At 37.9% G+C, this 24,678-nt stretch overlaps 1 protein-coding gene across 3 annotated transcripts in view; it reads right to left on the bottom strand.

Moving 5' to 3' along the window:
• The window catches only part of BRINP3 (BMP/retinoic acid inducible neural specific 3), a 234,667-nt gene that overhangs the window by 55,022 nt on the left and 154,967 nt on the right, over positions 1-24,678 (bottom strand). For all 3 annotated transcript variants that reach the window (XM_013191480.3, XM_013191482.3, XM_013191483.3), the window contains exons 5-6: positions 16,881-16,986; positions 13,383-13,619 (exon numbers count right to left, since the gene is read on the bottom strand). In XM_013191480.3, coding sequence (XP_013046934.1) covers positions 13,383-13,619; positions 16,881-16,986 — 343 coding nt within the window. The remainder of the gene's footprint in view (positions 1-13,382; positions 13,620-16,880; positions 16,987-24,678) is intronic.

Raw genomic sequence — 24,678 nt, 5'->3', positions numbered from 1 at the left:
AGACTGATTTCTTATTCTCAGTCTAAATATGACTTTGACTGTGAATTTGCTTTTCAGAAACCCACAAGGTGAACTCCAACAGCCGTCTCTGTAAATCCCAACTTATAAAGGATCTTTCCTTCGTCCTGTTATTCTTTTCGGTGTGATTTTGAATAATTGCTCCTTTCAAATTGTTCATATCACTACCCTTCCATTGGGCATTCTTTGTAATTAATTGCAAACAAAAAAAAAAAATCTCAAGAAATATATCTGTTTTGAATCATGGGTTATTTTGGATTTCTTTGTGAACATTTTGATCATTTTAATAGTTTTTTTCTTATACAAATATTCCAATGTCTACAAATAGACAATCAGAATAGACAACATTGCCTACAAGAAAAGTGAGACCATGGAGTGACATCCCTCTTAATAAAGTCCAAAGATGCCAGAGAAGATTGGAATTCCACCAGGAACGAGTTTGTCACCAGCTTTGAAGTGAATTACATTATGTCCTGTACATGGTGGACATAAGTAGAATTGTATTAGATCAACCCTTCTGCTCCTCCTCTTATTACTATATCATCACAACATTTAAAGTGTCTGAGAATGCAAATACTGTGCAAATCTTTAATAGGTTGATTTGCCAGGTGCTGCTTAAGCAAGAGGTATATAATGCTTCTAGGTTTGAAATAGAGGCAATTATATTGACAGGACCTGATGGGCCATATCCTCATTTTTTGAATCAGAGATGAACAATTTAGATATTGACTCTCTGAAGAAATTCTGCACATCCCACCTGTTAATTTTATTAAAACAGTGACACCTCTGCAGGGGTGAGGTGGGGAGTATCAGTCTCAGAAGGAATGACAGCTTGGTATATCGATTAAACTTCCTGACAACCACATAGGGAAGTTAATTACTGGGAGGCAAATTAACACCTTTGCAAGATAATAGAGAAAACAATAATTATGTTAGGAACTCAGGAGGCTAAATTTTCTTGGCCTTGAGCCTGAGGCTGTGAACGCTGTTTTGAAGAAAACCACTGCTCTAGTGCTCTGGGGCAAATAGTTTGAACCATATTGATTGAAGTCTTTATTCTCAGTGATTAAAAAGCACCTTCAACTGCCAGTGAGTCTTTTGAGACATTCCACAAGGAGTCTTTCTATTAAGATTTCAAATGAGACTCACTTTGCATTGCAATTGGTCTATTCTGGTCAACAGAAAGGCAGACTGTGCTACCAAAATGACCTGTGCAATTATGCCTTATATGTGTCATGTAAGATGAGATTGCAAAGACCTTTTGACAGGTACATTCTCTCTCCTGAATCAATAAAAATTAAGCTTATTAGAGAGCAAGATGAAATCTGCTGCTTTTATAAACAGAAGAAATCCTTCAGTATTCCATTTTAATTTCAGGTTTATTTTTTGTAGCTTATGCTACATGCGTATGACTTAAAATACAGCAACTGGAAAAGCAGTAATATGTCACAGAACCACAGTTAAGAGAGAACTTTAAGTGGATATTGTTTTCACTGTAAATGGCAGTGTGGAACTTTATATTTACTGCCTGTCTGTAATGCAAAATCAAACCTATGCAGCTCACAATATTATTTTTTAAGAATTGGAATCTCAACACAGAGCCTCAAAGTCAGTCTGGGCACCTTTCTTCTATTATAATTGCAAGAAGTTTCTTCTGATCAGAATGTATATATAGCAATACCTATGTTTGATCTGACATTCCTAAATTAAACCTTTAAAAAACTTAAAGTATCATCACAGTAGTTTACACATGAGTTATTGAGGGCACTGTTTGGATCTTAGGGTTGTTATTCCTACTGGTAGTAAGTGAGAAGTCCAGAACCCAGGCTGAGGTATACACAATGTAGTGAATCTGCAAGCTTGGCAGATGGGAAAAATTACCTTTTTTACTTGTCAGCTAGGTGACTGATTTGAAGATAGCAAGAGGCAATAAAAAGAAATTCCACAATGCACATTTTTGCTAAAGCAGTTTTAGAAAGAACTTGCACTGGGGAATAGAAAAATCAGTGGCTTATTGGGATGGCAAACAAAATTATATTAGAGTCTCCTGACTAAATGGAGGGATTGTTAGTGTTAAACATCACACATTAATTTCAGACTTGCTGGAGTCATCCAACATAAAGAATCTGACACAGTATAATCACTGTAAAGTTTTAAAGAGTTTGTGTGATGGAGAGGAAGAGAAAGAATGAGCCACATTACCAACACTGGTAGCATTCCTTAACGCATTACTGGGTGATATTAAAATAATTCAAAATTAAGATGATTTCAAAATGTCACCTAACAACATTTTATGAAAAAAATGAAAAAATCTATTATTTATCTTATGATGCAAACTTCTTTCCCTCAGGTTTACTTTGTCTTACACTTGGGCTTACATTTTTCTTGAAGTTTTGGATTTTTTATTAGCTCTCATCATAATGTATTCTGTTAACCGGATGTCAAAGATTTCTGTCTTTAGCACTACACTCTCAGATATAACTTTACATTTTATTTAACTGGCTTTTTTTGTATCTGTTTTCTTTCAGTGTATATATATATATATATATATATATATATATATACAGGCAGTGGAGATGAGGAGAGGATATCCCCCTCAATGTCAATGAGCAGCTGGAGTGCATGGAGCTCTTCCTGGGGATAGCTGAGGAGCTGACAGAGAGATGATGTGTTAGGATTAAAGGGAGGGCAGGGACAGGTGACATTATAGTGGGGATCTTCTACAGACCAAGTGAGCGAGGCCCTCTATAGACAGATAGGAGCAGCCTCACATTCACAAGCCTTGGTCCTCATGGGGGACTTCAACCATCTCATCGCCTGTTGGCAGGGCAACACAACAGGGCATAAGCAATCCAGGAGATTCCTGAAATGTGTCAATGGTCACTTCCTTCTCCAAGTGATACAAGGAGAGGTGCTATGCTGGACCTCACTCTCACCATCAAGGAGGGACTGGTGGGGAATGTGAAACCCAAGGGCAACCTTGGCTGCAGTGACCATGAAATGGTAGAGTTCAAGATCCTTGGGGCAGTGAGGAGGGAGCACAGTAAGCTCACCACCCTGGACTTTGAGAGAGCAGGCATTAGCCTTTTCAGGGATCTGCTTGGTGGAGTACCATAGGACAAAGCCCTGGAGGGAAGAGGGGCCCAAGAAAGGTGGTTAATAGTCAAGGATCACCTCCTCCAAGCTCAGCGGTGATGCATCCCAACAAAGACAAAGTTGGGCAAAAATACCATGAGGTCTTCATGGATGAACAAGGAGCTCCTGGGAAGCCTACAGAGGGTAGAAGCAAAGACAGATAGCCTGGGAAGGATACAGAGAAATTGTCTGAGCAGCCAGCGATCAGGTTAGGAAAGCCAAAGCCCATTTAGAATTAAATTTGTCCAGGGACATCAAGGTCAATAAGAAAAGCTTCTACAGATACATTGATGATAAAAGGAAGAGTAGGGAAAAAGTGGGCCTTCTCCAGAAGTGGAAGGTGACCCAGTTACCTGGGAAGTTGCTAAGACACTATCTATCACATTTGAGAAATCGTGGCAGTCTGGTGAAGTTCGCAGTGACTGGAAGAGGAGAAACATAACCCACATTTTTAAAAAGGGAAAAAAGGAAGACACAGGGAACTACAGGCCTGTCAGTTTCATCTCTGTGCCTGTCAAGGTCATGGAGCATATCCTCCTGGAAACTCTGCTAAGGCACATAGAAAATAGAGAGGTAATTATTGACAGCCAACATGGCTTCACTAAGGGCAAATCATGCCCCAAAAACATCTTGACCTTCTATGTTGGGGTTACAGCACTAATGGAGAACTAACTGGACTTATGCAAAGCATCTGACACTGCCCTGCACAACATCCTTCTATCTGAATTGGAGAAACATGGATTTGACAGAACAACCACTCAATGGATAATGAGTTGGCTAGATGGTCAAACTCCAAGAGTTGTGGTCAATGGCTCAATGTCCAAGTGAAGACCAGGGATGGGTGATGTTCAGCCATGGTCAGTATTGGGACCGGCACTGTTTAATACCTTTGTCAGCAACATGGACAGTGGCACTGAGTGCACCCTCAGCAAGTTTACCAGCAACACCAAGCTGTCTGGTGTGGTTGTCACACTGAAGGGAAAGGATGCCATCCAGAAGGACCTGGACATGCTTGAGAGGTGGGGTTCTGCTAACATCATGAGGCCAAGTTCAAGGTCCTGCATCTAGGCCGGGGCAACCCCAAGCACAAACATAGGCTGGGATGAAAAATGGAGAATTGACGGACAGTAGCCTGGTGGAGAAGAACCTGGGGGAGTTGGTTGATGAGAAGCTCAACATGAGCTGACAATATGTGCTGGCAGCCCAGAAAGCCAAACATATCCCGGACTGCATCAATAGCAGCATGGCCAGAAGGCTGAGGGAGGTGACTCCCCAACTCTACTCTGGTCTTAAGAGACCCCACCTGGAGCACTTTGTTCAGCTCTGGGGCCCCCAACACCAGAAGGACATGGATCTGTTGGAGTAAGTGTACAGAAGAGGGCCACAATGATGATCAGAGGACTGGAGCACCTCTCCTATGAAGACAGGCTGAGGGAGTTGGGGTTGTTAAGCCTGGAGAAGAGAAGGCTCCAGGGTGACCTTATAGCAGCCTTCCAGTACAGGGGGCCTACAAGAAAGCTGGGGAAGGACTTTTTACAATGGCATAGCCCTAATAGGACAAGGGGAAATGGCTTTAAATTGAAAGAGGGTAGATTTAGATTAGATATAGGGAAGAAATTCTTCACTCAGAGGGTGGTGAGGCACTGGAACAGGTTGCCCAGAGAAATTGTTGATGCCACATCCCTGGAGGTGTTCAAGGCCAGGCTGGATGGGGCTTTGAGCAACCTGGTCTAGGGGGCGGGGTTTCAACCCTCCATAGCGGGTGGGCTGGAATTAGATGATCTTTAAGTTTCCTTCCAACCCAAACCATGATTCTATGAAGACATCTTTTTAAATTGTTGTAGGCATACTATTTCCTTCCAATGTATTTTGTATTTTTACTGAATGTTTGAAAGAATAAATTCTCAATTTCAAAGCACATTACTTTTAAAATATGCTTTGTAATTGTTGCACATCTCCTTATCCCTTGTCTTTTAAGGAACTATTCCAAAAGAGATTTTCTTGCTTTTGAGGAAAGAAAAAAAAAATCAACTGCTAAACACTTGGGAAACATGCAATGGATAGGCAGAAAGCTGCCATTGTGTGTGAGCTATGTGAAAATAAATGCTCGGATAGCAGATTTTACTTTGATGATTTCAGAAGGACTCATAAATGTTAGCGATAGAAGAAAAGAAATTATTAAAATAAACTTTAGCCATCTTCTATGCCTTTAACAACCCCATCATCTATGTCCTTATTTATTTTAATAGATGTTTTTAGTTTAAATGAAATGAAAGGAAGTTACAAAATGGAGTGCTAACATTTCTTTTAGATGACACTGGACAAACCACCTTAAAAGAAAATTGATACCATTTAAATTATTTGAATGAAGTGGCCAGATTTCAAAAGGTACTCAGCAGCTTACCACACCCAGATTGGTCTTTGGTACAGACAATGCATGATAATATTCTTATCCCTGCTATCAGAATCCAGAGCATGTGGATGGATATTCATGCCTTCCATCCATTTTAGAGCAGCGTATCATGATTTTTATAAGATGATAAGATGACATGTTAGAATTTGCTTCTTTGCATTGGTAAGTCTTGCTAAAAAGAGTCTCCAGACTTGCAAAATCAGCAATGTACAACGAGTACATGTTCACTAACAGCATCACATACATCTTGTAACGAAAAGCTTTTAGAGTCCTACATAGTTTTAAAATTTGGGAATATTCCTAAGTAATCTTCTGACACGCTTTACTGTGTGAAACTAATTAGCAGTTGATTGTTTAGATCAAACATTTTTCCTGAATGGGAAAGATTAAGTTTACAGAGCAGGTGGAGTAGGAGGGGGAACTGTACATTGTCCTAACAAAAGGAGTAAAATAGGTAGGGATACAGGAGTAAGTGACAACCTGAAACGAGCAACACATTGAAAAGGGATATAGTCCTTCCCTACCCCACATAGGGCAGGACTATAGGTTTACAAGTGAAGATTGCAGTGCCTTAATCTAACTAACATAACTGGACTTCATATTCTGGGATCTCAGTGAAACTTAGCAGTTTTTGATTAAAGGTCAACTAGTTTATCTAGTTCTCCTTTTAGGCTACAAATTCTTGTGAAATGATAATTTCACGCAGACAAACAAAGGATAAAGAAAACTCTGCTTGATTCCATTAGAGGTTTTTAGGTCATGCTTAGATGATATAGTGTAAGAACACAGTTTCTTGGAACAATGTTCTCAGAGAGAACTTTGCTAACACATTAATGCATCCAAAGGCCTCAAAAAACTAATGAAATCTTTTAATAAAGATTGAACAGTTTTAGGATGAATTTTCAGTAAGGAAATAGCTGCTCATCTTGCAAGGGTAGTAGCTAAGTTTGAAGGCTACAAGATATGATAAGGAATAAACAGATGGCTCATAGTAAACAATTTAAAGTAGCTCCTGTCATTTCCTTGAGAGAGAACTTAGTACATATCCTGATATTACAAGGTTATATAAACTCATTGATCTGATAGTGATCAAGTATTTCTGGAGGGCAACTAAAGAGATGAAAAAGCCATCCAAATTTACTGTGAGATAAACCTATTGCCATGTGTCCTCCGAAATGAGATTTGAATTGTTATAAGATGCCAGGAGAGCCTGAGTGAAATGAAATCAGCAAGTAACAATTAATGATACATTCCAAACAGGAATTGTAATTAGTTGTCTAATCTATATCAATCTTAGTTGCTCAAAAGAGAATTGTCCCTACCAGAAAACCCAAACTGTAGACCAGAGTCATCTTAAAAGAAAAGCAGGCAAAAATCTTTGACGTCATACATGCTTTCATTTCACCCAATTTTCCATTCACCTTACATGATTACTCACTGTGGTTGAACTTGTATGCAGAGTGGTCATACTAAATTTTCACCTTTATGCAGTTTTAATTGTAATGTACAAGACCTTTGACTTTTAACTATGTACACACATTTTTCTTTTGCATCTCATGATTTAAAAGTCAAAGTAATATTGTAAACTGGCTAATTTGGAAGAGAGCAGTAAGCCCTAGAAAACAGTCATCTTTCCTTTCTTCCTTCCTTCCTGCCTGCCTTCCTGCCTGCCTTCTTTCCTGCCTTCCAGCCTGCCTTCTTTCCTGCCTTTTTTTTTTTTTTCTTTCTTTCTTTCTGGAGATTCAGATGGAGAGTTTCAAATATACAAACTAAATCTAGCTACCCATTGATTTTAAATGGGAATTAGGCACTAAAGAACTGCCATTTTTCACTTTAAAAAATCTATTAAAAAATCTATTCCTCAGAGGAATAGACAGAAAAACAGATTCCAATATGCGTATAACCAGTATTTTCAGGTAACTAAAATTGCTGCTAAGTAGGTACCATCAAACGAAATTCTTCAGTTATTGAATAAGATTTCATCCTGATCAAACAGGACAAAACAGACAGAAAAAAATGATAACACTGACTGCAAATAAGCAATTTTAAATAGACTATTTACTTCCTCTTTAGGCTAAATTCCGTCCACAGATAAACTGCATGACCTCAAGTGAACCCAGTAAGTTTTATAGGTCTTTATCTGGGGAAAAAATTGTCTCTGAATTCAGAGAATTATTTTGTTATATGTAAAGTAAGGAAGGGTTAGGGTCACAGGAAAGTTAGGAAGTAAATACACTTGTATTTAACTTTATGTGCATCTGGAGTTCCGTATAACCTCGTAATAAGTGTAAAAGTATGGAATTAATCCATTTATTCCTCTGCAGTTTGCCATAGGCTATATAGGCCAGTAGTTAGTGCAATGGATTGTCCCGTACTTACTGTCCTGCACTCAGATTCCAAATTCTTAAACAATCTAGACATCCTTTTCCCTATTCTTGTCTAGCTAATTTATTTTTATTCTAAATTGATTTCAATAAAATAACATAACATACTCTTATCCCAAAGGCTTACTTACATTGATTAGACAAAACCTGAAGGATGTACTTCCCTCAGCAAAGCTACAGAATATCTATTTAAAACATTAATTTTGTCTAGTAACAGTCACTTTTGTTCTCAGAACACGCAGTTAACATGAATCAGATATTGCAGGTATATTATTGTTCATAATTTAAAGTTTTCACAAGGAAAGGTCTAATTTTTTCAGAATAATCTCCCAGTAATCACTGTTGCTGGAAATGCTTACAGATTATGTGTGACAGTACTAGACAAGCATTTCAGGTGGTGACATATGATTTATACAGGAAGATTGAATGAACCATGACTACATTATATGTCAAATGTTCACATGACAACTCTTCTTCAACAAAGTGCAGTCCCAAGTGCTGAACAAGGTTTCTTATGCAAAATTGTTTATAAGTAGGAACAGAGATTTTCTAAGCTACATATGAGATGTAGACATGATGCTTTATATATTTATTAGATTAAAAATAATTCAAGGGCTTAAATGTACATGTGGCATATGGCTTAATGATACCGATAAATCATATTTCACAGTTTATTAGTTAACGTAATTACTAGCAATAACCTAATTGGCATATGTAGGTAAAGTTTTCATGTTAGTTATTCACATAGCTAAAAAGATAAAGAGAAAAGATAAAAAGATAAAATTTCTAAGTTTTTTAAAAGCATAGAATTTAACTCTTACCTGTTTGCCTCCTGACAATCATGGCTCAGTCCTGAATATAGGACTACTTGTGTCTGACAATGAACTATTCTAACTTGTAAGTTATTTGATGTCCCTGTAGATCTTGCCATAAGAATTCTCCACAGGTTCCAATATGCGTATAACCAGTATTTTCAGGTAACTAAAATTGCTGCTAAGTAGGTACCATCAAACGAAATTCTTCAGTTATTGAATAAGATTTCATCCTGATCAAACAGGACAAAATTTGATAAACAAATCTGTGTCCTTCAGTAGAGTCAATACACTCATCCGAGTTTGCAAAGCAGTAAATTATATGAATCCAGAAATGCATAAGGGCGTTAAAGTAGCCGTTGACAAAATGCTGCTTTTATGTACACAACATGAAATATAATTTCATGCTTTTATAATCAGTACTTATATTTTTTTTAATTTTATAATTCATTTTATATAATTTCCAGGCAGAAATGTTCTCAGAAAGAACGATCTGGTGTTCTCATGTCAAGAGTAAGACCGGAGCGTGGAACAAGACCTGAGATCTTCAAAAGCAGACTGAGATGCAGACATCAAGTCTCACTAACAGTTAAAGTACTGAATACGTAACTGATATAGGGTCTTTAGAAATTTTTTAATTTCTTTAACAACAAAACAGCGAATGTAAAAATAAAAAGAACATTGATAACGTATTGTTTACAGTTAATTATTGTATTGATATTTCTTTTCTCCCGTACTCTTCCCATGATCACTGAGTAGTCACAGAATCACAGAATCACAGAATGGGCAGAGATGGAAGGGACTTCTGAAGATCATCTAGTCCAACTCCCCTGCTGAGCAAGATTGACTAGAGCACATTACACAGGATGGCATCCAGGCGGGTTTTGAATATCTCCAGAGAAGGAGACTCCACAACCTTTCTGGGCAACCTGTTCCAGTGCTCTGTCACCCTCACGGTAAAGAAGTACCCCCTCGTATTGAGCCGGAACTTCCTGTGCTTCAGTTTGTACCCGTTGCCTCTCGTCCTGTCACTGGGCACAACTGAAAAGAGACTGGCTCCATCCTCTCGACACCTTCCACTCAGAGATTTTTATACATTAATGAGGTCTCCCCTCAGTCTTCTCTTTTCCAGGGTAAACAGGCCCAGCTCTTTCAGCCTGTCCTCATACAACAGGTGCTCCAGTCCTCTGATCATCTTCATAGAGATCCTCTGAACTTACTCCAGTAGTTGCATGGCCCTTTTGTAATGGGGACCCCAGAACTGGACACAACACTCCAGGTGTGGCCTCACCAGGGCTGAGTAGAGGGGAAGGATCACTTCCCCTGGCCTGCTGGCAACACTCTTCCGAATGCACCCCAGGATATCATTGGCCGTCTTGGCCACGATGGCACACTGCTGACTCATGGTCAGCCTGCTGTCCACCAGGACTCCCAGGTCCCTCTCTGCAGAGCTGCTCTCCAGCAGGTCAGCGCCCAGCCTGTACTGGTGTTTGGGGTTATTCCTTCCCAGGTGCAGGATCCCGCACTTGCCCTTGTTGAATGTTCCTCTAGGCCCAACCCTCCAGCCTGTCAAGGTCCTTCTGAATGGCAGCACAGCCCCCTGGGGTATCAGCCACTCCTCCAAGCTTTGTGTCATCAGCAAACTTGCTGAGGGTGCACTCGGTTCCATCATCCAGGTCATTGATGAATAAGTTGAACAATACTGAACCCAGTACTGACCCCTGGAGGACAATGCTAGCCTCAGGCCTCCAACTAGATTTTGCACCACTAAGCACAACTCTCTGAGCTCTGTCATCCAGCCAATTGCCAATCCACCTCACTGTCCACTCATCCAAGCCGCGCTTCCTGAGCTTGTTTATGAGAATGTTATGGAAGGCAGTGTCAAAAGCCTTGCTGAAGTCAAGGTAGGCCACATCCACTGCTCTCCCCTCATCTACCCAACTAGTCATCACATCATAGAAGGCTATCAGATTGGTCAAACATGACTTCCCCGTGGTGAATCCATGCTGGCTATTTCTGATCACCTTCTTGTCCTCCACATGCTTGGAGATGACCCCCAAGATGAGCTGTTCCATCACCTTTCCAGGGACGGAGGTGAGGCTGACTGGCCTGTAGTTGCCTGGGTCCTCCTTCTTGCCTTTTCTGATGAGTGGCATGATATTGGCTCTCTTCCAGTCCTCAGGCACCTCTCCTGTTCTCCACGACCTTTCAAAGATGATGGAGGGTGGCCTAACAATAACATCAGCCAGCTCCCTCAGCACCCATGGGTGCAGTCCATTGGGGCCCAATGATTTGTGGATGTCAAATTTGCTTAGCTGATCTCTAACCCAATCTTCTTTGACCATGGGAAAGTCCTCCTTTCTCCAGACTTCCTCTCTTGTCTCCAGGGTCTGAAATTTCTGAGGACTGATCTTAGCAGTAAAGACTGAAGCAAAAAAGGCATTCAGCAACTCTGCCTTCTCCATAGCATTTGTCACCAGGACACCTGCCCCATTCAACAGGGGGCCCACATTTTCCTGTTTTCCTTTTCTACCGATGCATTTGAAGAAGCCCTTCTTGTTGTCCTTGACATCCCTTGCCAGACCTAATTCTAAACGGGCCTTAGCCTTCCGTGTCACATCCCTGCATACTCTGACAGTGTCCCCATATTCCTCCCAGGTGTCCTGTCCCTTTTTCTACATGCTGTAAACTTCCTTTTTCTGTCTGAGCTTTGCCAGGAGCTCCCTGCTCATCCATGCAGGTCTCCTGCCCACTTTACTTGCCTTCTTGCTCAAAGGGATGCACCAATCTTGAGCTTGGAGGAAGTGATACCTCAATATTGAGCAGCTATCTTGGACCCCCCCCTTCCTTCCAGGGTCCTAACCCACGGAATTTTTCCAAGTAGATCCCTGAGGAGGTTAAACCTTGCTCTCCTGAAGTCCAGGTTCTCAACCTTACATTTTGCCCTGCTTCCTCCTCATAAGATCCTGAACTCCACCATATCATAGTCACTGAAGCTAAGGGGCTGCCCCCTACCTTCACATCTCCAACTAGTCCTTCTTCATTTGTTAGTACAAGGTCCAGCAACACACCCCTCCTTGTTGGCTTCTCCACCAACTGTGCCAAAAAAAGTTGTCATCAATGCACTGCAGGAACCTCCTGGACTCTGTGTGCCTAGCTGTGTGATCTTCCCAGCAGATATCAGGGTGGTTGAAGTCCCCCATGAGAACCACGGCTTGTAACTGAGAGGCTACTGGGAGCTGTCTGAAGAAGGCTTCATCTACCTCCACTTCCTGATCAGGTGGCCTGTAGCAAATACCCACAACAGTGTCAGCCGTGGTAGCCTGCCCTTTAATCCTTACCCATAAGAGCTCAACTCGCTCTTTGTTCAGCCCTGGGCAGAGCTCCACGCATTCCAGTTGTTCTCCTGTGAGAGAACTGCGTTCTTTTGTTCTCTTGCTGTTCTCTTCTGTTCTCTTGTAAAGAGCAACTCCACCACCTCGCCTTCCTGGCCAGTCTTTTCTAAAAAGCGCGCAGCCTTCCATGACAGCATTCCAGTCATATGAGCTATCCCACCTTGTCTCTGTGATTGCAATGAGATCGTAGCCTTGTGACCACATGCAGATCTCCAGTTATTCCTGTTTGTTACCCATACTAAGCGCATTAGTATGCAAGAATTTCAGGGAGCTGAAACACTTACTGCTGAAATGCTGAAATGCTTAGTCATTTTGCCCCTCTCCACCACTTACTCATCCTCTTCCTCCAGTACAACTCTTTTCACACTATGGTTTCTGCTTTTTCCTTATCTCCCCCATTTATCTTTTTTCTTGGTGATTTTTCCCAGATCTGCTTAGATCTCTTACTTTTCCCACCATCTGGCTAGGCAGCTGTTACTGATATCATTGAGTGAAAACAGTTGTTCAGAAGCTGATTTTACCTGTGGTTCTCATTCTCTAAGGGACTGGAAATTCTGAAGATCAGGACAGATGAAATGATGTATGAAACAAACCTTGATGCTTTAGAGAAAACTAATGTGGTATAAACTTGCTGTAGTGGCAACATGGATAGGCCCAGTGTAAGCAGAAATCACGTGAAGATACAAGTTATCAACTACACTGGGATAACTATTAACTATTTGGTAAATCAAAGGCAGGCTATGCTCTCTCTGTCCCTTGGCATCTCTGGAGGTATGAGATAAAAAGGAAGTACAACTCCGACCCAACACAGCAAAATGGATGTGAAATGAAACAGTTGTTTCAGCAGTATTACAAAATAAAAATTCAGAATACCTGTGTCAAGTGTACGCAACCTGACTTTGTTCCCCATTTGATTTGCTTTCTACTTGCTCCAGCACAATTCTTGCTCCAGTAGGGACCAAGTCCTCACAGCCATGGACTCCACAAAGTATAACAGATGCATACTCAAACACAGCCTGCTTAAACTCTAATGTAATTACACAAACTAATCAACATGATGTGATAAAAGCACTTCTTATCAGAATGTTTTAATAATTAAGACTGAGATCCAGGATGTTTAGCTTTAGATCTGTGAACCATTCTGGATACTTCAGATGTAGCCTGTTGTATAAATACTATTTATAATACAGAGCCAAACAGACAAAAATCTTATAAAACATCTCACCAGATTCTTCAAATTCACTGTTGTATGCATTCCAAGTTTCACTTATGCGGAGCAGATTTTCTTCCATGGCTTGAATGTCCATGTAGGGACAGTTGCACTCTGGGAATTTGGGGCCACACTGACACCAGCAGTCATTGTCCTTGCAAATGAACTCCCCCTCTGAATTGCAGGCAATATAGCTCAGAGCTGCCTGGACAAAATGTTCTTGAAGATACTCAGGGAGGATGACCTGAAGACCTGAAGGAAACAGAGTAAGTACTGTATTATAAAACCCAAATGTATATTCAAGTCAAGCTATTTCCCATACCTATATAACATGGTAATAAATAAATAAATAAATAAATAAAAAGCTAATAATAAGCTACAAAAATAAACTATTTCATTTACTTAGGACAATTTACATATATGTCTAGCATTTGCACCATGTCATGTATTTCCTTACCTAAGAATTAATTTCAGATATATACCTTACGCTCCTGTCTCATTATGGAACATCCATTCCAGTAGATAGTAACTTGTATTCCTCACATTGTATACTAGTGTAATTTCTTTTTTCTTTTACAGACTCAGCTGTAGGAGCTTTTCAGTAAGGAAGCATGCAGATGAATTGCAATACTGATACTGTGCAGCTAATACAAATTCTGAGAGTGCTGGATGGAAAGCAGCTTTGAAAGACAACAATGAGAGTAAAGAGGTTGTATAACCAGAAAAAGAGAGGTTTGAAGACAAACATTTCCATTCTGTATTGGACTTGTTTTCCATGTTGGCTTTGACATAAGTAGGTACGCCTGAAATACAGAAATGTCTAAATTACTCTGGTTATTTCTCCATGATTCTGTAGACATAAACTAAGAATAATCAGAAAATTGAACTGTAGGAAACTTTAAGAAAATAAAATTTTAAAAATATTTCATTTTGTAAAACATCAATACATAATGGCTTATTTTCAGCAAGGTATTGCAAAAATATGTGTACAATGATTCATTATGACCAGTAAGTGTGTCAGTTTGAGCAAAATCAGATAAACATCAATTTTGTTATTGATTTTTTTGAGTGCATGCATTTATAATGTGGTTTACCCCTATTTCATCTTTCAGTACTTTAAGCAGACTTTGCAGGATGGGACCTCATCCATCACCACAGAAAGTCCTCTGAATACAATATACATTGGAATTAGCTCAAATCAGGTGTTATCAAATAGATGTTTATGCTCCTAAAGGATTTCAAAATGCTAAGAGACAGTCAGCTGGATGTGTGGGTAGGGCTATAAAACCCTAAGAAACAGAATTCATTCTTAAATCGACTAAAGCTTTAGCATGGAGAAGGGATGCAAGATCTAGCTACCATGTTGTTTAAAAAACTAACATGCTATGCCCCAAATCCCTTTGCAAAGTATTTTCACACTTTACCCTGTCATGATAGGCAGAAGCCTTATAAAATCATGTTTCACATGTATCAGAATGTATGTGGTTCAGATGTATCAGAACCACAGAGCAGGGAAATCAAAAATTCAGAATATCTGTGACCAGAAGTTTATTCATTTGAAAATTTTGGCCACTGTTAACATGATTTCACTGATGGGAATGAGTATTTTCTATAGAAGCATTGTAAATTAATTGTACCCATCAGTCCTTTAGCTACAACAGTAGTCAAACAATCAGAAACAAACAAACAAACAAAAAACACGCACAGCAGATTTTTGATTTATTACACGTAGCTATATTCTGAAGTAAAAATAATTTTTCTGGAAGTGGGGCTTATTTGTAGGCCAAGTAACTTCTCGGTATATTAATTGTTTATTTATGATAAAAGGTACTTGGACAATTTCATAGAGATTTATTCCTAATTTTGAGGTAAATAAAAAAAATATCTTCAACAATAATTTTATGACCTTTCCAAGTAGAAAGCCATATTCAAATGCATGATAATATTGCTAAAACCGGTTCTGTTTGTGCTTTCTTCTGCATCATATCAAAACTTGTAAAACTCTTGCGGTATCAAAACTTGTATAACTCTTGTAAAACTCTTGAGTATACTTTTTAATGTAGCGGTATATTTGTGAAAACCCTTGGTATTATGAAAGTAAAAGAAAGCCCAGATAAGCAATCCCACCTTGTTCAATTCCTACACGGTAAGCATGAAATAGTCTAAGCAGTTCTGACACTAAATTTCTTATGACAATCTAATGGCATGTGTAAAACTGTTCTCTGACTGATGAGAGGATTGATTTCCAAATTTTAACTGAGAAACGTGCAAATGCTGGAGACCATTAAAAAATGTTTTTTTTTTTTTTTTTTTTTTTTCAGGAGATATTTCATTGCATTTCAGTGAAAATGACAAGTTATTTTTAAAAATAAAAATTATATATATATATCGTTAGTGAAATCATTGTTTAATTTAATGGTTTTAAACCTATTCTCACCTTCTGGAAAGAGAAAGGAAAGGCAAAAAACAACCCTCTCCTCCCTCCTCCCCCTCCCCCCCCCCAAAAAAAACAACCAAAAAAAAAATGCATGTATTAGACAAGATAATCTTTCCGTGACAGACAATCTTAATAATCAGCAACAACTTCATACTATATGTCCAACTGAGATATGAACCAATACTAAATTTTTTTACAGCTAGAAATAATTGTGAAGATACCTGTAACAGCAAACTGAGAACCATATTCTTCTCTCCTTGTATATACACAGGTATACACAAAAACATAAATTAAAGAGAATTAGTCTGTTTTCAAAATAATAATAAAAAGTTGTTCATGTTACATTTGCGTAACTGAAACAAAAAAACAATAACTACTAAGGGCCCTAGAGGTTCACTCTCAAAAATGTTTAGGTGCCTAAGGGCCCTAGAGGTTCACTTTCAAAAATGTTTAGGTGCCTAATCAGCAATTTGGGATATGTGTCTGTTGGAATTAACAACAAATGAATTAGAAATTAATCCTCTTTATATATACATGTGTATATATATTCCTTTTTTTTTTTTTTTTTTTTTTCTGTTGAGTGAGATGCCTAGATTTCCAGGTTTTCTTAAAAGTCCCAGAGGAGTCTTTGGACTCTGCTTTATTCAAAACCTTTGTGTATTTATGCCCTGCTCCTCCAGTGACTACGTTTGTTCCGGTGGGATAACTGCATGACGTATAAGCCACTACTCAAAATGTGCAAAGCAGGCTGAACACAGTAAATGTCATTCCCTGCTCGGTAGAATCCGTGGGAATTCAAGCTTTGTAAAAGGTGAGCAAGTCGTTGCTAAATAAGGCTGTAAAATGTTAACAGCATTATTCAGATTATTTTCTGATGGGCACAGAAATTGTTTCTATTTCAAAGGCAACATGAGTTACTGACGTTTTTTTCACTTTGCCTAGAATATACTTATTGGGGAAGGAAAAAAAAAAGTAAGAAAGAAAATGACCTTTCATGAGGTGGAAAAAAGAAAAACAAATAGTGTGATAAATGTCATCCTGTTCCAAAACAGATTAATGAAATTGTACCTACATACCTTGCAACTGAATCTTATTTTCAGGACTCTGAACCAGAACAGAACTGACAGAATCTAGGTTGTCATAGTTACTGCAGCCAAGAGGACCAGTCCGCGTTTCTGTTACCTGATGGTAAGGGAATGGAAAAGCATTTGCTGCATTATTCAAAATAGACTGAAGAGTTCAGAAGCATGTTGCATAAAGTTTCCCTTTAATTCAGCTGTCTGTACATTTCAGACTTAATTAAGGTGAAATAGCTCATCTTATATATGACAAGTATGATTGTTAAATGTTTTACCAGTACAACAAACTTGGGAGAGTGCTATTTCTATAGCAGGGAATCACTACAACTGACCAACAGTCTACAGATGATTTATTTCTTCATAGCTATGGGAATAAGAATGAATTTAATAAATATGGTTCATAAAAATGCAGACTGGGATTTTCATTGATGAAACTTGTGCACATGGCAACTCCTTGTTGAAATCATAAAAAAAACTTTGACTTCTGTATAGCACAGCAGGATTCAGAAGTAAAACCCTTTTATGAGCTGTGCTTATAATGGTGATGGTGGGATATCTTTCATCTGGGAAAGATCTAAAATAAGATTAGATGTAAGACTCTAGACATCCTGGCTATTGTAATCACAGAATCAATGACCACAGGATCAAAATACATCTAAATTTATCAAAATATCACCACAAATAAAGCTTTGTCTTAGCAGTGGTGGGTTGTGCTTGGCAACATGCAGTTTGTTAAATGAGTAAATACATTATTAATAATAATAACAATAATAAAGGCAAGTGATTTATATACTTTATGGAATATTATATATGATACTTAAGTGTCCAGAAACCAATTATAAAAGCTAATTTCTTTTTAAATGCCACAGTAAGTGAAAAAAATAGGGCCTAATCCAGTTTCTCTGCAATTAATTGCTACAGCTTTTGAAGCTCTGCTGTGATGCCCAGAGGGCAGGCTGGCATCCACAGCCAGCCAGGCAGTGTCTCAATGGCTATTATAGCTTCTATAGGTAGCTGAGGAAAAATCTCAAAATCTCAGGTGGGTATACCAAGATCTCACTTTTTTTTAACTGGATTGGATGCGGCAGAAAATTCATGGCTTTGGAATTCCTTCCCCTTTATACCAACACCAGAAAGAAAGAGGACGTTGAAAGAGGAATAAAAGTAATGCAAAAGCTCTAGCAGGAAATGTTGGCCATGGGATATCTTCCCAGTCTTCTTTACTGCCGAAATACAACTAATTTCTGTATCGTCCATTCCAACAAGCCACTATCTTGGAACTTCCTCGCTCTCGTTTTTTTTATTGTCTCAGAGATTTTGGACATTTGCATCTATTTGTTGATTTGCTTCAGCTCTGAATACAACTGCTTCTATTGTTTGTTACTTCAGGTAGTGTATTCTACCCTGAATCTCCTGGAGAATAAGTCTAAATTAGGGGGTCAAAGAGCTCATTTCCAAAATTTACACCTCCACTGAGCAGCAGACGTCTAACGTTAACTCTTATGAACAGAAGGAAGCCTACTATTTAAACAATCTGTTTTGAAAGGAATATGGAGATTTACTAAAATAATTCATTAATGTTTATGTTGTTTAGGATCACCCAGTGGTCTTACAGTGTCTGTGCTGCCACCAGCATGTGTGAGTGGCTGCAGCTGGATCATGCAATTCCTTAAACTACTGAGATTATCTATACATTGTTTCATATTTTCCAAGCCCTAAAATTTTCACAAAATAAGTGTGAAATCTTACGCTATCCCAAGTTATTGGCCCCTTTCTGTCACTCTGAACTAGTATTCCTGGGAACTGAGAAGGATATCCTTTGCAATGCCATCAGCCTGTGGGGAGGACACGTTGAAATGGTTTCAGCCTAATCTGGTAGCAGAGTGCCAGCCATGCAAGGAAATAGATGTAGTCAGGATCTCTACTCCCTGCCCAAATTTGACAGTGTCTGATATTTATGCCAAGGCCAGATTTACCTCACTTTTTGCTTAATCATCCTGAATCAACATAAAAATTCTTGCATGGGTATCAGATTTGTGTGGGACACAGCCAGAAGAACAACTTTGATTTATCCTTGACCCTCCAGGCCCTTTCTTCTCCCAAGTGATCAAAGTTCCATTCTAAAATCCCATTTTTTATAGTATCCCCAGCCCATATAAGGAATACTAAACTGTTTATATAGTATCAAAGACAGGCACCTACATTAAATAAGATAAATAACCCGAAGAAAATAAAATAGGAATGAAGGTTGTTATAAGTTTTATCCTAGTTCTGAAAGATTATGTTCAGCATTTATCTCTGCAATTCTTTATACAAAGATCCGTTTATTTTTGCATTTTTTTAATTATTATTTTCAATCATTTGTTTATAAGGCAATGCAGCTTCATGAATTCATCTGAAATGTAGGAACTATAAAGACAGTTTTACAAATTCCTATTCATTCTGTTTATTCTTATGCTTCCTGCAATTACAAAATAGAAAAGGTTAGTAAGTAGTTGTATAATTATAATATCTCATTTTTTTCGTGAAACTTCAGTCTTCACTTGGATGATGCAAAACACAGATAGCAATAACCATTGTTTTGATTATGGAAGTGACAACACTTGGTGTATCTAGGTGTGCACAGAAGCAGAAGGGAAATAAATATCATTAAAAGGTGTTTTTTTATTATTATTATTGTTTTCTAAGGACCAGTCATATAAAATCACTAATTCAAATGAAAATTAAATACATGGGAAAAAAAAAAAAAAAAAGAGCAGGGTTAGATTTTGTTGTGGACATAACTCACAGAAAGGGCTATGTTGACCTGACAGACACTTATGACTTACTGCTCATTGTAGGTAAACAATAAAATATTGTTTTAAAATAATAATAATTTAAAATAATAAATAAATAATGTTCTAAAAATAGAGCCATATAAAAGGTCTTTTTCTAAGCATTAGATTTTCACTGAAATCTATATATTTCTATTGTGCATTCTTTCACTTTTCAAAGTACTCTAGCCTTCTTCCGTCTAATCCTTTTCTCTAGTACTTTAAGTTTCTGTGTACAGAACATATTGGAAGAAGAAAATAGACTGTATAGTTCCAACATAACTCCAAACACCAAAAACAGATAAAAACAGTTATAAAACAGCCAAAGTCCAGCTTTCCATGGATGGCACTTCTAGTCAGAGGCCAAAGTTACATATACTGTATTATACCCTGCACAAGCCCTACTCAACAAAGATTTCAAATTGGAAGAAAAATGTGAGTAGTCAATAAATGAAATGTGGATTACATAAGAAAACTTTAAATTACTTACAAATTATTTGATCAAGTGCAAGGATTTTATTTTGGGGAAAATCCTTTAAGTAGAAAAGCAGGCTACAAGGGGGAAAAAAAATGTGTGTGTGGGGTAGAATCCAAATGAGTTAATTCTGTCTCAGTGCAGGTGTTACTAAAATCACTGATAATTTTGCATTTTCTGTCTGTCACAGGAAGAAGATACAATGATAGAAGAAATGTTGGAAAGGAATTGGCACTTCTTTAAGTATCTTCCAAACACAGAAGTATGACTATATTGAATTCCAGGATCAGAGCTGAAGTGTTTTGTCTGAAGGTGTACAATAAAAGCTAAGTCAAAAACAGGAGGGAGAAAGGTTAAATGTAAATAGTGTATGCTAAGATGCAAGTATAGTCCAGAAGTGATTGCAGATGAATAAAGACAAATAAAGATGAATAAAGAACACTGATTTGTAAGAGCTTGATCCACAGTCTGTAAAGGACACTAACTCACAAACCAAAATACAACAGAACATGTTATTTAATAATGAAAAGCCCCTAAGAACCAGTAACAACATATCTGCCGTGAACCAAGCAAACTATTCTCAAGTGCCTTGTTTTCAAAGATTATCACAACACACGTTTCCCTGGGCAGCAGGATTTTCAGTTCCCAGAAATAAACTGTAACATGTGGCATTAATGAGACAAATGCCTACAGTTTTCAGTCTGTTAAAACTCATAACCATGGTGATAATGACCCGATTATAAGTGCACTGAGTATATACCTCCCAGCACTGCTTAAGGGCTGAATTCTTGTGATATCAGTGGGTAGTATTTCCCTGGGAAACCGTACTTATTTTGTCCGTGATAATTAAGCCTACAGAAGGTTCTCCTAATAAGAATAAAATATATTTCTGCAGAGCTTTCTTTTTTTTTTTTTTTTTTTTTTTTCCTGGTGTGTTCTTTCAAATACACATAGCTAATATTCTTAACTACATGCCCATCCAGAGATGGTAGGCTGTCTTGCATAAAGGACTGTACTCTTTACGAAGACTCTTTTAAAATGTATTTGGCTTCTAAGGAAGATAACTAAGCACATAAAGGAGAAGGAGACAATGCTAGTCACTTCAAAATAGGCAGCTGCATTCATATTCATATTACCCTCTTTAATATTTTAAACATTTAAATAGTGACTTAGAGGAAATTTTTCATATATATGTGACACCACTGTTGGAAGAAGGTATCTTCTGAATGACTGGTACATATAGAAGAATGAACAAAGGCATGGCAGAAGAAGAAACCCAAGGAAAAAGACAAAACTGGAGTGATTTAATATTTTGGAGCATCATCTGATGAAGAGGAATAACTTTTTATGCAAGGAAGCTAATAAATTGTTAGGTAAAACCAGATCCTGCCACCATCACTCACTAAATAAGTCCTTTCCTTCATAAATCATTCAGTGGGATTAATTGCATAGTAACAGTGCTTGGCAGTTCCTAAAATAATTGGAAGTCCCCAGCGTAATTACACATCAGCAATCAGACATAAGAGTTAACCTAGACACAATGGCGTCCATAGTCCAGTAGTGCTGCAAGGGGGCAAGGATCACTTCATGGTGGTAGGCAAAGGTCTGTAAGGGATAAATCATACCTGTGAGCTATAAAACCAGGTGTATATGTGGCCTTGATATGGAACAGAAGGGTCACAAGGGGCTGCCTGGCTGGATGTTATCACAGCACATATTTTTCATCCCCTATTGCCTTTAGAATTTTTCTGTATGACTCCCTGTCGACCCTACCTTCAGGACTTGTCTTCCAGCCCATGTTTCCTCACCTCGTCATCCCTGTACATTCAAGTCAATGCTCATTTCACTTTAAGAAAAGTTGATCACATGAATAAGACCTAACTGTATTTTCTGTTTAGAAGTGGCTCTCCTTCCAATGCAGTGGGGTGGTTTCATGCTGATGGACAGCTAAGAGCCACCATGCTACTCTCTCACTTCTCAAAAGAACAGTGGGAGAAAATATTATGAAAAGAGACTCATGGGCTGAGATAAAGGCAAGGAGCTCACTCACTAACTATCATCATGGGCAAAACAGATTCAGCAAAGGGAGCTTCATATAATTTATTGTCTATTTCTAGCAGACTAAACTAAAAGGAAATTAAAATCCTTCCCTTACCATCCACCCTCTTCTACTTCCTCCTTCCAGGTGGTGCAGGGGAATAGGGAATGGAGGCTGTGGTCAGTCAACAACGCTTTGCCTCTGCCACTCCTTCACAGTCACTCCCTGCCCCTGCTCCATGTGGGGTCTCTCCCATGGGATGCCATTTTAGGAGTTTGCTTTTTGTTGGTGGTAGGCTTTTTTGTTGTTTTTTTTTGTTTGTTTGTTTCTTTGATTTTAGAACTGCTAGTATTCTAAAGCAATACCTCATAGGCATGTGACATTTTCAACACATTTTCCATCAGCTGCTCTGTTAGTATAAGACTGACTTTTTAATTTGATGAATCCACTAACTGAGAAAATCTGGAATCACTACCATCTTATTTTTCTGTCAACTGATGTTATATGACATAGCAGAGTCAGTAAACCTGATGTTTCAGCAAATGAAGTAAATTGCAAAATGTTCATTAACCAGGAAAAGTGAGATAAGAACTTCTTTCAAATTTTGGGGGAAGGAGACAACTTTCAGTTTCACTGAACACAGCAATAAAATTTACCAGTGGATCAGCATAATCCCTCTCACTCCTTTGTTTCTCTATTCTCAGGAATGCACTGTGAGCTACACTGATACATTACAATGACAAAGAATTGAAAGGTATTATCCCCACATTAAACATTAAATACCTTGGAAATCAGAATATTTTATGAATTGGAAATGAACTCAGACTATCTTAATTCTGTTCTGTTTTTACATTCTTATAAAAGATAACAATTTTGGGGGACTGTTTATTTTCATCTGATACAGAGCAATCACTTGTCAGTTGAGGTCTATTTTCCACTATTTCAGACAACAATTTGTTAACTGCTAATTGCAGGAGGATCCACATGAACATTAACAAACTTTTGAATCTATGCTGTGCGACAGGAAATTTAGAGAAGAAATGAAGACAGTCAGGAATGCACCAGCTTTGAGCTACCAAAACATATATAAGTTAAACAGCTTTCTAAAGATAGCTGTGATATAAGTGGGGAAGGGAAGAAAAAAATGATTATTCCTTGTGCTGTTCCATAACAGTAGCTCTGCAGACTTTGCAACACTTCTGAGGCTCTGGAACTTGAAGCTGAGGAATTACCCCAACTGAAATTGCTGGCAACATTGACAGTTCTGACATTGGAGCCACAATCTTCCCTTTTCAAGGACATTTTAAATCCACTGTGTATCAGATGCCATATTCCCATGTATCTTTATCTGAAGCAACAGGAAAGCTCCCAGAAAATTAGGCCGTCTGGGCAGGAGTGCCAAAACCTTTATTACCTGCACTTCCAGGAATCAAGGGTTGCATCAGCCTTACGACAAATAATGAGGATAGGCATTCTCATTGAAAGAACAAGTTATTCTTTTTAACAACTTTTGAGGAATACATGAGAGTGAAGTTCTCTTATGGATAAGTAATGGACTTCTTAGTAAAGATGCAATAAAAGCTCAATATTTTATTTTTGTTTGCACTTAGATACTTCTGCTAACCCACATCTTGAATGAATACTACTAGAATTTTTTTTCACAACTTTTATTGCATAAATAGAGAGCTGAGCAAAAAAATGATAATAATAATAAATGAAATCTATATATTTTGTTTACGAGATAAAATTAGATACAAAAAAGAGCACAGGTTACAAATTAAAATAATATTTCATGGATATAAAAATCTCATGGTGTCTGCAGAATGCAAAAGCAAAGAAGCTCAATGAAGTATAGTGTACTCCCTAGCCCTCACTTCTTTTCCAAACATAATAAAATTATTATATAATGCACAAAAAGCTCCAAAAAAAAATCCTGGGATGCATAATGTAAAGGGACACCTTCTGTCTTTATTTAGCCCAACTGCAAAATCCCATCCAAGGACTTCCCAAAAGGATTAGGAATAGGATTTATATCTTCATTGCTCAGTTTCAATATACAATGCTGAGGATACTGGGATTTTTCATTGTGTCCCCATCAGTTTTAAAAAAGATAGAACAATTTCACAATTTATAAGACTCACAGATATTATTAGTCATAGTAATACTGCAGTTGGATGGAAAATCATTGTCTTAGGTTGGGAACGTATACACAGAAATATAAAGTCTTTCTAGAATCAGAATACAAAGTCAAAATATTCCTTTGTGAAACCACAGGAAAAGAAGGACAAGATTAATATAAACATTATTTCTGCATAATTTTTAAACATTTTGCTTTTTACCTGTGGTTGGTTTTAAAAATTATATATATTAAATTTTTAGAAAACAAACAAACAAAAAAACTTGTATTAAAAAAAAATGTGTTAAAGATATTAGGACTTAAAATTAACATCAAAAGAAGTAAAGTCTTTA

This window comes from Anser cygnoides, chromosome 8 (genome assembly GCF_040182565.1).
Source record: "Anser cygnoides isolate HZ-2024a breed goose chromosome 8, Taihu_goose_T2T_genome, whole genome shotgun sequence".
In the NCBI taxonomy this organism is placed as follows: Eukaryota; Metazoa; Chordata; class Aves; order Anseriformes; family Anatidae; genus Anser; species Anser cygnoides.
The sequence above is the reverse complement of the archived record's forward strand: the minus strand, read 5'-3'. Positions and strand labels throughout refer to the sequence as shown.